A 12787-nucleotide genomic window follows, 5' to 3' on the forward strand; every position below is an offset into this window, starting at 1 on the left:
CCATCTTAAACAAACCAAATCAAATTACAAGAAAACTTCCACGTAAAAGTAAATAAACTTCCATGAGCAGGGGTAAAGAGGAACCACAACGTTTTTGATCACCCCTGTTGGGGAGAGAATTCGTCAGATTTTTCTCTCTCTCTTTCTAAACTAAACCCCTGCCACGGTTTCGTTCGTTCATACGCACCCTGACCTCAAGACCAAAGGCGGAAAACTTTCGAAACGTCGTCCTCTACACTTGTCTCTCCACAACAGGCAGTTGCCGTCCATTCTACAACATTTCATCATGGTAATTATTTCTTTTCTGTTTTGATTTATATATTTGTTTGTTAAAGGGTCGCGATGTTAAAACTTGTCTAGCGAGTAGAAGACTAATAAATATAAGTACATGTTTAAATGAATTAATAAAAAGTAAATGTTTCCATGAGTTCAGTTGTAGTACTGAGCTTCCGGGCTATTCAGTTACTAGACTGATTCGCAAGGAAATTACACAAGTAAATTGGTAAGAATTAGGTTTAAGTTAAAGATGCAGTTTTTAATTAAAGTTTTTTTTTTTTGTGAGCCTAAGAGTAGAACACTAACAAAGATAACATAGCTTTTAGTAAACGTTATTACAGAAGCACAATGATTCTACTTGTCATGAAACATCTGTATTAGGAATATTATATTTTAAATACTTTACTCAATAAATTGTCTCTTGGGGATTTTCAAGAATGAGAAGAGTGTAATTCAACCCAGGCCGTCCCTTATTTAGCAGTATAAGAATAGAGGAAAGGCAGCTAGTTATCACCACCCACCGCCAACTCTTGAGCTATTCTTTTACCAACGAATATTATGACTGGCCGTCACATTATAACGCCCCCAAGTCTGAAAGGGTGAGCATGCTAGGTTTAACGGGGATTCGAGCCTGCGAGCCTCAGATTACGAGTCGAGTGTCTTAACCCCCTTGCCAAGGTGGGCGGGCCGTTAAAGATCTAAACACCATTAATGTAAACCATAGATTTGTATAAGCTGTGTACCAAGAGAAACTCGTCATTGACAGTGTATATGATAAATGTAACGTGACTGAAATACTGTTAATATACATAATGACAAGAAACCTACTTGAAGTAAAAATGTATTCTCGAGACGTGTGATGCCGATATTAAAACTTTAGTTACAATGAAGTACAGAACAATGTTTCGACCTTACCACGTCATCTTCAGATTAAACTTCAGAAGGTCAAAACATTGTTCTGTACTTCATTGTAACTAAAGTTTCAACACCCATACCAGCCGTCTTGAGAATATATTATACATTCTCCTGATTCTTGCATATCGGTAAGAGACTAGATATAGAATGTAGTGTTAAAAAAGAAAATGTAAGACATTTATCATGGTTCGTCGACTTATAGAAGGCGTTCACACCATAACAGTAAATTAATTCGTCATCGTCATATATATTGAACTTGGCATGAAATATATATAGATATATCACCACTTTCAAGGTTTCACGACAGCCGCCTGGTGTCATAACAATTTTAGTATCAGTAAATTTTATTTTTATTTTGTGCTACTATAATAACCTACACACACACACACAGACACCGTATGAATTTTTGAATACTTCGTTTTTAACTTGTTGTGGAAATTTTTTCCATATTAACTATTGAACCAAGATTGCGTATTGTTAACAGTTGTCCACCTCTTCTCCTTAACTGGGATCGGATCAATGTTTTGGACCGAGCAAGGTTAGATATGACGTTGACCTCTTCTTACCTCTCAGGAATTGTTATTTTATTTGCAATGTTACTAATTCTTGAGTAATAACTCATTGTTACGTTGTTGCATTTATTCTCGGTATGTTAATTTTTTCCATTTAACATACATATTCATGTAATAATATCAACTCGTATATTTGCATTAACTTCCCTTTTGCGTCATCGCACGATAAACACGTACACACAATACAATTCGGCTTAGTAGCCCTATACACATGTACAGAATTCTATTGTTACATAATAAAACTGGAACTTTGTTTCTTTTTTGTTTGTTTTTTGTAATTAAGCACTATGCTACAGAATGAATTTTATGTGCTCTGCCCACCATGAGTATCAAAATCCGGGTTTTAGTGGTGCGAGTCCGTAGACATGCTTCTGTGCCACTGGGGAAGGGGCGACTGTAGCTACTTTTATGTTTAGGATTAAGTTAACTTCGTACTATTTGGCCTGTAAATGTTTACTTATGATATTTACAGGGGGAGAGGTACTTAGGACCTGGGTTCATAATGTTTACTATAACTCTAGTTTGCTCAACAATTCATTTTTATTAATATTTACCTTTTTATAATATCGAATTAAACTATACAGAAGTTTTTCTGATAATGTTGACATGTTTGAATAGTTGTGTAAAAAAAAAATACTGAGTTGAATGATCGTAGGACTGTAAATGCTTTCTTTAAAATGTAGATTTGCATTAGTTTCTTGATGTGCGTTTCTGATACACTGATTCATGTCATACAAGCATATTCTATGGTTGGTGTTACGTGTGTTTTGTAATTCTTTTTCTGGTGAAGCTACTTGATTGTTAAATCAAACTCTCAAGGTAACACGTTTTTCCCCACCAAAAGTCTGGTTTTTAATGCTAATAACGTTTGGTATTCAGTTTAATTTTGTCTAACATGTAATACCTAACAACTTTCCTAATGCTGCTACCTGTAAGAGTCACGTAAAGATATAAATGGCAATATTTTGATATTTTATATTATTTTATAAAATTTTGTAAATAATAATTTTTCTTTCGCGCGCATTGATTTTAATTCTCCACTGATTGAAGTACAATTATATTTCGTTTAGAAGTGGTTGTACGCTGCTGTTGGGTTTGGGACGCTCCTCCAGATTGCAACATTATTTGCTAATTGGTGTTTAATAGGCGTGTCGTTGACCTACCTGATAAACAGGGTAGGGTTAAGTACTCCTCCTTGAAGCATCTCCACCCTTCTGCAATGTAGCACTCGAAGTAAGTGCCTTCAACATTTACTCTGCTCCTATAATCCAGGAAATTGGAAATCCGGCGAATACTTTGTATGTGGAGTCTCAATGTGGACAGTTTGTATCTGAATCCATTGAGTCACACTTTATCCAATAACTTTTCAACATCTAGGAAACAGTTCAGCAACCATATCATTAAACTTCTTGAAGAATCCAAAATGATTATTTATTTCTTTGTATGCTTTTTGTAAATTAGAAACCACTGACTCAATTACTGGTAATTTCCGTTAAAATAACTGTTTCAGCAACTTTTTTTGGGGGCTGGGGGGACTTTTACTAATTTCACGGTAATCACCATTGGAACATTTTGTTTTTGGTTATATTATTTTCACAGAATGCCAAACCTCTTGTTGCCAAGAGTTTCACAACAGCACTAAAGTTTTCTAAGTTATTCTAACACTATACTGGGATGATCACAGGAATAATATTTCATAAAAGATACTTTCATAACGAATAATGAAGATGGAACAAACTATTGGAAAAAAAATGGCAAATGTGCGGCTGGTTACTGATACCACACAAGTCAAATTAACCATTGCTGAAATCGCGTTTTTTTTTTTAAATCTATTTTAAGATGCAAAAACGAGGTTTTATTGGATATAGTATACAATAACAATTACTTTTAAAAAACTATAGAAATCAACATAATTTCTGCATTTTTATAATCGTTAACTGCCTTCATGAAAATTTTGTTAGGACAGCAAAAAAGAACACAATTTATCGCATCACTTGAATTAATTATTTTTTACTGGGGCACTGGGCTACAATCCAGTTAGTCTGTACCTAAAGGCGGCGCTGAAGTCTAGCAGAAATTTACATGAGAACTATTGGAGAGTTAGCTCCTAATTAGTTACCTTCAATATTTCTTATCTCGTGGTCCGGCATGGCTAGGTGGTTAAGACACTCAACTCCTAATCCAAGGGTCGCGAGTTCGAATCCACACCAAACATGTTCGCCATTTCAATCCCACTATTCTTTGGTGAAAGAGTGGGTGGTGATGATAAGCTGCCTTCCCTACTAAATTAGTGACTGCTAGTGCAGATAGCCCTCAAGTAGCTTTGCGCGAAATTCAAAGAACAACAAAACAATCCTTATCTTCTCACCAGATTGGTGATTTGTTGATGGCTACTATAATACACCTGCTTTTAAGAGAAGGATAATTTAGCAGTACCTGAGAATATAGGCTACTGAAAGAGGTGAAAGAAGTTAAAAAGGGGGGGGGAGTACGTCTCACTACTACTTGGCGGCCGAACTGTTTTGTAGACGTTTGACTAGTGTATAAATACCGTAGGATCTGTAATAAACAGCTCTTAAACTTTGTAGAAAACCGAACAGCTAACGTCAGAATTAACTCAAATCTATCTCAGTCATTCACCTTTAATGCAGGTGTCCCATAGGGATCAGTTCTTAGCTCCCTACTGGACTCTCTCTTTGTTAACGACCTACTGCAGCCAACCACGTCATTTATCTATGCTTCACAATATTGCTTTATGGTCCACTTGCTAAGAAAGTACAAGAAGCAATAAATGGAAAATTACACTAAATCCCTCTAAAGCCCAGGCTATAACCCTTCACCGTAGGCTTAACAAGTAAAAGTTGCCAAACTTTATCTCTATGACACCTATCTCTTTCTCTAACACCGCTAAATTCCTTGGTATAACAATCAACACAAGACTTACTGGGAATTCTCACTTCAAAAACATTAGGAAGAAAGTGCTAACCATAATCTCATACCTCTAGTCACTACACCCATGGTTGTAGATCTCAAACTATTTTATATATTTACAAAACATTCATTAGACTTCTAATAGAATATGGAGCCATGGTAACATGCAACATTAACAAGAATAAATTATTACTATTACAGATACTTCAAAATCGAGTAATACGACTCGCACACCGCCTACCACTCCACACACCAGCTGAATATGTTCAGAAACACACTAAAATCTTGCCAATTTCCGAACGATTCATTAAACTAGCTATCAAATACTATAAAAAAGTCCACTCATCGTAATACACTCACTTCTGACTTCAAAAACATAGCAGCTATTCCCAAATCCTGGTGTAAATATTTATCCCCGTATAATTTTATCTTCAATCAGTCTAACACAACGTAACTCTTGTTTCTTTTTACTAACATATCCTGTTTTTTTTCAGTCTCTTTTCAGGTTCAATCCATCTTCCAAGACCAGCTCATCTCAAAGGCACTAGGCGGGCTTCATTCGGTCCCGTCTAGTGAAAGTGGGTTTTCTCGGGGTACTCCCGTTTCCCCTACACCTAAATCATAGGCATTGGATCTATAGATCAATGCCAGGGCACTTTGATCCATCGATCCAAGCCCAGCCCTGAAATAGCCCGTTTGTGTATTGTTCATGTTTTATCCGGCCTGCTTCTCGTCGTCTTTTCTCATCTCCACTTTCGGTTGGGGTTTGCTTTGCTGCTTGCCACACCTATCAGACTAGCATTTATACAAATAAAATTACATCCATAAATCTTTTTATTTCTATTATATATTCACGTAGTCATTTTCTCAATTCCTACCATGTGCGGGGTTGAAGGAGGACTGTTTAGTCTTCGAGCATCCCAGGGGATTAATTTATATGCAAAAACGGCTCGTTTGGGTTGAGAAAATATTTTACATAGAAGAGCGAACTCAACCCAAACGAGCCGTTTTTGCATATAAATTTCTCAACAAGTGGGTTTCTCGACATCACTGATTATTATTTCACCAGGGGATTAATGTTTCGCAAGAAATATTAATCTTATACCTAAACACCTGCCGTAATAGAGAGATAAACAGCCCTTACAAAAGTGCCACCAGGCGGTAAGTTTGTTTTGTATATAAAGTTAGTTTTGGTTTCGGAAAGGATATTCGTCTTACATGTGGAGAATGGGTGGTTGTTTTATTAAGACTACGAAGAAAGTGTTTAAAAAATAGGTAATGTGAGACTGTTTTGTTTTTTACCTTCATAAGTTAATATTGGTTTAAAAATTTCTCTACGTTTCTTAGATTTATTTTAAACTGTCAAATGAATTGTATTAACGACTTCTTGATTTCGGCGGCGACCAACGATCAGAAACTAAATCCCAAAAGGTTAAACGAAATGTATCTTAAGTAACGGTAAATGTAATATCTCCAATACATTTATTTAATACCTCTTGAAATTGAATCTTTGGTTGGCATTATGAGTAGTTTAAGTGTAATTTCTGTACTACTGCATAAATACCAAACTCAAAATAGATTTTATAAGTTATAACACAGTTTCTATTGCAAGTTTATATATTTAGAAGTTTCAAAATTTTAATCTATTGTTGATGTCTTTTTTGCAAGTATTTAATTATGTTATGATTTTTATTTACATTTTAAATAGCTTCCTCTGTCTTCGTAGGTTAAATTAATTTTAGTTTGCTCTAAATTTTGCACCAGTTTTTATATGACAAATATTAAAAGGTGTGAAATGTAAAAAGATAGTTTCAAATTTAAGTCTTTGGAGTTTACATGTAAAAATTAGGTTCACAAATTAGCTTAGTTGCTGTTCTTCTGATGTTAAAAATGTTAAGAAATGAAGATATAAAAACTGGTAGTCAAGGGGTTGAATCTGTGGGTAAGTCATAACTTTCAAGAGTAGAATATTTTTTTTTTCTTTTGAAACAAAATTTGAGTGTCCAGAGTTAAAGTTCTGAACTTACTGTTGTGAGATGTGAGTTTTTTAAGTTCAGAGTAAATGCTTCAGTATAGACTGAAACTGTGTGCAATTATTGTTTTGTATTATTTGTTTGTTGTCATCATCAACTAGTCCTATGAGTTTTTTGATTTGATCCTTTTCATTTGATGAAACGGAACAATCCAAATTGTCTTACACCATTGTATACAACATATTAGATGTCAATACCATTTTTACAGTAATTTATTTTTCATTCTTTTAGCATTTTTGTTTTCACTTTTTATCTCTCGCTGAATCTTTGTTAGTACTACAAATGAGAAAAGTTTATAGGTCATAGTGTGATTTATTCATTTGTGTTACTTTGTTAAGAAAAAAAGATTACTTTCACCACCCAAAAAATGTTTAGGTGGTCCAATTGACTATCAAAATATAAATAAGTGAAAACTTTGCTTCCATAGTTTCATGTAATTATAGCTGAGGTAAAGATTGTTATAGCTTAAGTTTTTTCTAGCTACCACCAGGTTTATCTTGTTTAATATATCTAAATGTGAAGGTCTTTCCTTGGTCTTCATTTATAGTGAGTTGTCAGCAGCATCATAAATGACTGACATTGCCATGTTTTTGATTTTTGAGCTGGAAATAATGTTGTAGAAATACCAGAAGGAAATGCTTGTGAGCTTGGTCTTAAAGCATAGTTTATTCCTGGGATTTCCATTTCATGTCAAATACTTCGGAAGCTGATCAAATGTGTGGGCACATACTCTATTCTTTGTAATACTAGCTTCTCCTGAAAGAACTGGGTCATGCACTATCTGCACAATATCATTGCAGGCATGATTGTTGTCAGTCTGCCTAAGGGTTGAGTTGTGTAAATTTATGAAATGGAGCTCAATTTCACAGCTACCAATGAGATTGGGGAGATGCAGGGTCCAACAATCTCTTATTTTGATTATTTGATGATGTTACAATGTATGTTGACACGAAAAAGTAATTCATATGTAGAATAATGACATGTTGCAAAGTAAGTCTACAATATTGGTAATAGTGTGAGAGCTTTAAATTTACACATTTCATGGGCATTTCACAACAGGAATGTTTTCATGAAAATTTCTTTCAACATTTCCACAACATTTTTTTTTTTTACAACAGTAATGGAACTTTAGTTTGATCCCTGAAGCTCAAGTCCTGAGTATGCCACCAGAATAGTGTATCATTTGAAGAAAATGTTGATTTGACTTTGCTTGGTGTTGAAGAGATACTTTAGGGCAATGTTTTACAAAAAAAATTAGCTTTGTTTAAAAAAAGAAGTTTAAAGTAATTTTTTCTTACTTTAACTTCACTGTATATATTATTGATAGTGTTTTAAACAGCAGTTATTTTGCATTTTTAAAACTAATTAAACATTAGTTTTTAATTTTGGTGAAGTTCACATTCTGTTATCTATAAATTAAATCCTTAAATGTCTGGAATTTATTTTTTCACTATCCTGTGCAAAACCTGAATTCCACATACTTTTCATTATTTAAAATTTTTTATTTGAGTGTACTGTTAAAGTGTTCTTATGCTTGCTGGTTTAGTAGCTATACAGGCTCCTATTGGAATGTATTAGTATTCTGGATTTTAAAGAAACATGTATCTATTCTGGTTTTTTTTACTAGGACCAACTAGTCTGCTCATTCTAATTTGATCTTTTTGGTGGTGTAATTGTTGTAAACTAGAATGTTTCATCCACCTTTTTCTAAATACTGTTGTTACACTAATCAAATTAAAACAATGAACAGTTTGTGTATTGATTTGTATAACTGGTTTACTAGCAACTTTTACAAAAAATATTTCATTTTTTCCAAACAGTAGTGCACTCAGGTTTAACTACATAGTTTTTTTAGGCTACACCGTGAAGTTGTTTATTTAATATCAGACTTTGACTTGCTGAACAGACTGTAAGACTCCCAAAAACTTCACTTACTATCCTGTACATAAACTTAACCTAAACTGATTCTACATAAAAGTGAAAAGTAATTGGTTGCATAAAGTTTCACCAAAAATGCTAGTGAATGATATTTTCTTCATTTTTTTTTTAACCAAATAATACAAAATGAATATAATGTTCTCTTTACGAGATCATTTAAAAGATAATTCTAATACAAAATCTTTTAACAAACAATAGGATAATTTAAACACATGTAAAACTAAAACTTCTAATTTTCCACAATACTGTGAAAACATTGAATGCTTTGTCAAAACATTTGCAAATGTCCAGTTTAATATAATTCATAAGATTTGTTTTCAATATTTTGTAATAAATGTTTATTGAATAATTGCATCAGTCACTAACATAAAATAATTAAATAGGCTGTACTTACTTTGTTTCTACCTTTTTGGTGGTAATTGCTTTTTTAGGTATGTAGCTAATTTATTTTTATTTTAGTAGCTTATCTGTCTGCAGATGGAGAACAAAACAACTGGTAACTCCTTTTCCAGTTCCTATCACCACAGTGATGCAGATGACACTGATGTTAAAACTTTCACACCAAGAGCATATCAGGTAGAAAAAACTTGGGCTTTAGAAAGCTAGTGAATGATGATTGTATATTTGTTTAAAATAATTGAAATTTGGTGGTGCAAAATAAGAAACTTTAAAGCCTGTATATTGTTTTATCTTGCATTTCAAAAGAGAAATTATTAATTTATTCATTAAAGAATACAAAATTTAAAGTTTTGTAGAGGAATTTAATGATAAGCAGTCCTTTTCTTAAAAATGTGAAAAAGATTTAAAGGAGCATAATTATAAACTAACTGAAATAAATATTTTCTGTCAAGAATCTTACATTGATGTGTTGGGCTAAGGATCCTTTTACAGTAGTTGTGTGTGACTTGTTAGAAGTAAATTCAACAGCATTCATTTACTTGTTTTCAAAATAATATATATATATTTGGAACTAGTTAAACATATGTACAACAAATTCTTTACACTTTAGAAATCATAGACATATAAACACTATGTAGTTCTCTTCTTGTCAGTAGTCCACTCAGGTCAATTCAACAGATTTAGTTAGTTGACAGACAGAACTAATTTTATCATTGCCATACTATTTAAGTATAGTTACCAAAGTTGTATCCTATACTTCTAAAATTGCTTGCTCCTTTGTTCTGTCCTGTATTTCTGAAAATCATCTGTTTATTTGTCAAAGTCCACTAAGACTAGTTTTAATTACTTCAGAACTCTCTTTGAAATAAATTATTCTTTTTTAAAACTCTGGTCTCTCATTCTCATATATTAACCATTAGGCCTTCTGATTCTACAACAGTTTTGCAAATTCTTTCTCATAACCTTACTTTTTGTCTGCTTTATCATTGTCTGCCTACTTTTCCCAGTCATCTTGCACTAATTATGTGTATTAATTGTTTTCTCACCATATCTTCAACTTCAAAAAAATATAATGTGATATTCAATAATCAACATTAGCAAGTTAAAAACACATTGTAGTACTCTTACTGCTGTATTTGTCATAATATTTACTTTAAAATTTCTTGTGACTCTTTTATTATAAAGAAAGCTAAACAACTACAAAATATTCTCTCAAATACATTAATCAGTAATACACACACCTGAATAAAGAAAATAACTTGTTGCAAAGTTTTATTGAATTCTTTATGTAAACTTAGATTATTATTATTTTTATATTAATATTTATACATTTTTTTTTCCTTAGTCTTGTAGATGAGATTGATAACAATTGTTTTAATTTTTTAAATAAATTTGCCCAAATTGTATTGCTTATTTCTTTTTGGGTATGCTATCTTTTGAAGTATTTTATTTGAATTATATATCTCATGCATAATATAGAAAGCATCTTAAAGATTTATAGTTTATTGAAGTTGAAATACCCAAATTTGAACTAATGTATATCAAAATGCTGTACAAGGCTGTTTTAGATTTTTTAAAAGTTGGAAACAATTCAAAGCCATTAAGAAGCACAATAAGGGAAAAACATCAAATCCACAAAAAGTTTTTTTTAAATTTTTATCTGTCTGTTTCTAATTAAATAAATGAAGTCTAAATAAAAATTCTTTCATAAAATTACATGGAACAATGTTTTTAAAATAAAAATGTATGAAAGGAAAGAAACAAATGTACATTTAATTCTACTGCATCTTGGAACACAGAGATGTATAGTCATTTTATCATAAACTTAAAAGATAGTTTAAAGATACCCATTTAACATACTTTTTATCAACAAGAAATTACTTCATACTCTTGACTCAGCAGTAAACCTTAGTGTTAATAACTCTAGTAAAAAAATTAAATACCCACAATATGCAGAATGAAGATAGCCTCTAGTGTAGCTTATTGATTAATAACAAACAAACAAAAATCAATAAGTAAATCAACATTGTTATTAGTTTAGGTATTGATATCCTGGAATTTATTAAATAACTACTTGTTTTATTTGGAGGGGGTGCAGTTCTAGTTTAACAATAGTGTTTACTTTTCTTTCAGGTCCTACATAGGTATTTCAATTTATCCTGAAAAAGTAGACTAAATTGAAAGTAAATAAGCTTCTTGTATATCTTATTGTTTTAAACAGTATTTGATCCATACTTCAATGAAAACTTTGTTAATAAAGTTAATCACATGGTAAAATACATGTAAAATCTATAATTGCATTACATTTTGGTGAATTGTATTTTTAAAATGTTTTATTAAGAGCTTTTAACAATAAATAAATAAAAATCAAATACTAATATTTTTAAGGTGGAACTTCTTGATTCGGCTCTTAAAAGAAACACAATTGCTTGTTTAGGAACAGGAACAGGTAAAACATTTATAGCATTAATGTTGATTAATGAACTTGCTCATGAACTAAGAAAACCATATGAAGAAGATGGAAAAAGAACAATATTTTTAGTGCCTACAGGTGAGTGTTGTCTATGTTAAGGATATATTTTATCTATAAACATTAACTATCTTTTGAAAATTGGTGTAACATGAGTTTGTTTAAATTGTGCAAATATATATATCTGGTTTGAATTCCTTTTATAATTCATGTTATTTAAAGCAAATTATATAATACATCACAGTATCACACAGCAGTAGTGCAGCAACTTCTATTGTGTATCAAATAATTTGCTTTAGAATCATACACAAGTATTTTGCTAGAGTTGCAAGGCAAGTTTTTTCTTAATTACCATAGTACAAGCAAGGCAATACAACTATAGAATTAAAAGAAAATAATGTAGAAATTGTGAAAGTTGCAAATTGAAGATGTGACAACATATAACCCATTCAAAGAAGAAAATGTATTTCAGCATCTATTTAGTCATCTTTGATTTTTCTTTTTCATGGATAATAATGCTGAATAATTAGCAAGGTCAAATTTATAATTCAGTTCCTAGCTTCAAAACCCAACTTGTTAAAATGAGTTAGAATTTAAGACAAGTTAGTTTGGACTAGGACTGACTGCCTGTTAGCATTGTTTATTAGTTTCTTTAAAATATTTAGTTAATGAAAACTGCAGTTAAATTAATGTCATCAAAATAATTGCTTAATTACAATTTCAGTGTTTGATTATTCCAACTATCCAAGTAATCAAAATATTTTCATTTTGAAGGCTCGTTAATATTTTCAATTAATTCGAGGTTTCCAGCTCTTAATTGATAGTGTCATGACATCTGAAAATAATCACTTAATCAAAATTACTATTATTGTTAATTATTTCAACTATCCAAGTCTTGTAGAAGAGTAGCTGGTGGGTCAATGCAATTAATTAATGAGCTCAAAAATTAATCCTTCAGTAACTGCCCATCTCTGGTTTTGATGATTACTCTCATTTTAAAGTTATTATATCTATGCAAAAAAGTTTTTTTTTTGTTGTTGTATTAAATTGTTGGATAATTACTGTAAGTTTGCATAAATTTGTTTTTGTATTAAAATAATTTAGGTATTGCTTCATGTATAATGTATTGTAATTTAGACCAAGATAAAAATACACACATTAGGTATAGGTATTTTCTGAAAATGTCATTAATCCCATCATTATAAATAGCTAAATCCACAGTTGATTCTCATTTCATGACTTGAAATTCCTGT

At 31.6% G+C, this 12787-nt stretch overlaps 1 protein-coding gene across 5 annotated transcripts in view; it reads left to right on the forward strand.

Annotated features, from left to right (window-relative positions):
- Positions 1 to 376: 376 nt before the first annotated feature.
- Positions 377 to 12787, forward strand: part of LOC143249460 (endoribonuclease Dicer-like) — an 89890-nt gene continuing 77479 nt past the window's right edge. The window contains exons 1-3 of one of the 5 annotated variants that reach the window (XM_076499355.1): positions 377 to 502; positions 9143 to 9241; positions 11453 to 11615. In XM_076499355.1, coding sequence (XP_076355470.1) covers positions 9143 to 9241; positions 11453 to 11615 — 262 coding nt within the window. In that variant the 5' untranslated portion in view covers positions 377 to 502. Of the gene's footprint in view, positions 503 to 5832; positions 5970 to 9124; positions 9242 to 11452; positions 11616 to 12787 lie in introns of those variants that run through there. The other 4 variants (XM_076499352.1, XM_076499353.1, XM_076499354.1 and 1 more) reach the window with 4 other exon arrangements.

The sequence above is a fragment of the Tachypleus tridentatus genome, chromosome 4 (assembly GCF_004210375.1).
Source record: "Tachypleus tridentatus isolate NWPU-2018 chromosome 4, ASM421037v1, whole genome shotgun sequence".
Taxonomy (NCBI): domain Eukaryota; kingdom Metazoa; phylum Arthropoda; class Merostomata; order Xiphosura; family Limulidae; genus Tachypleus; species Tachypleus tridentatus.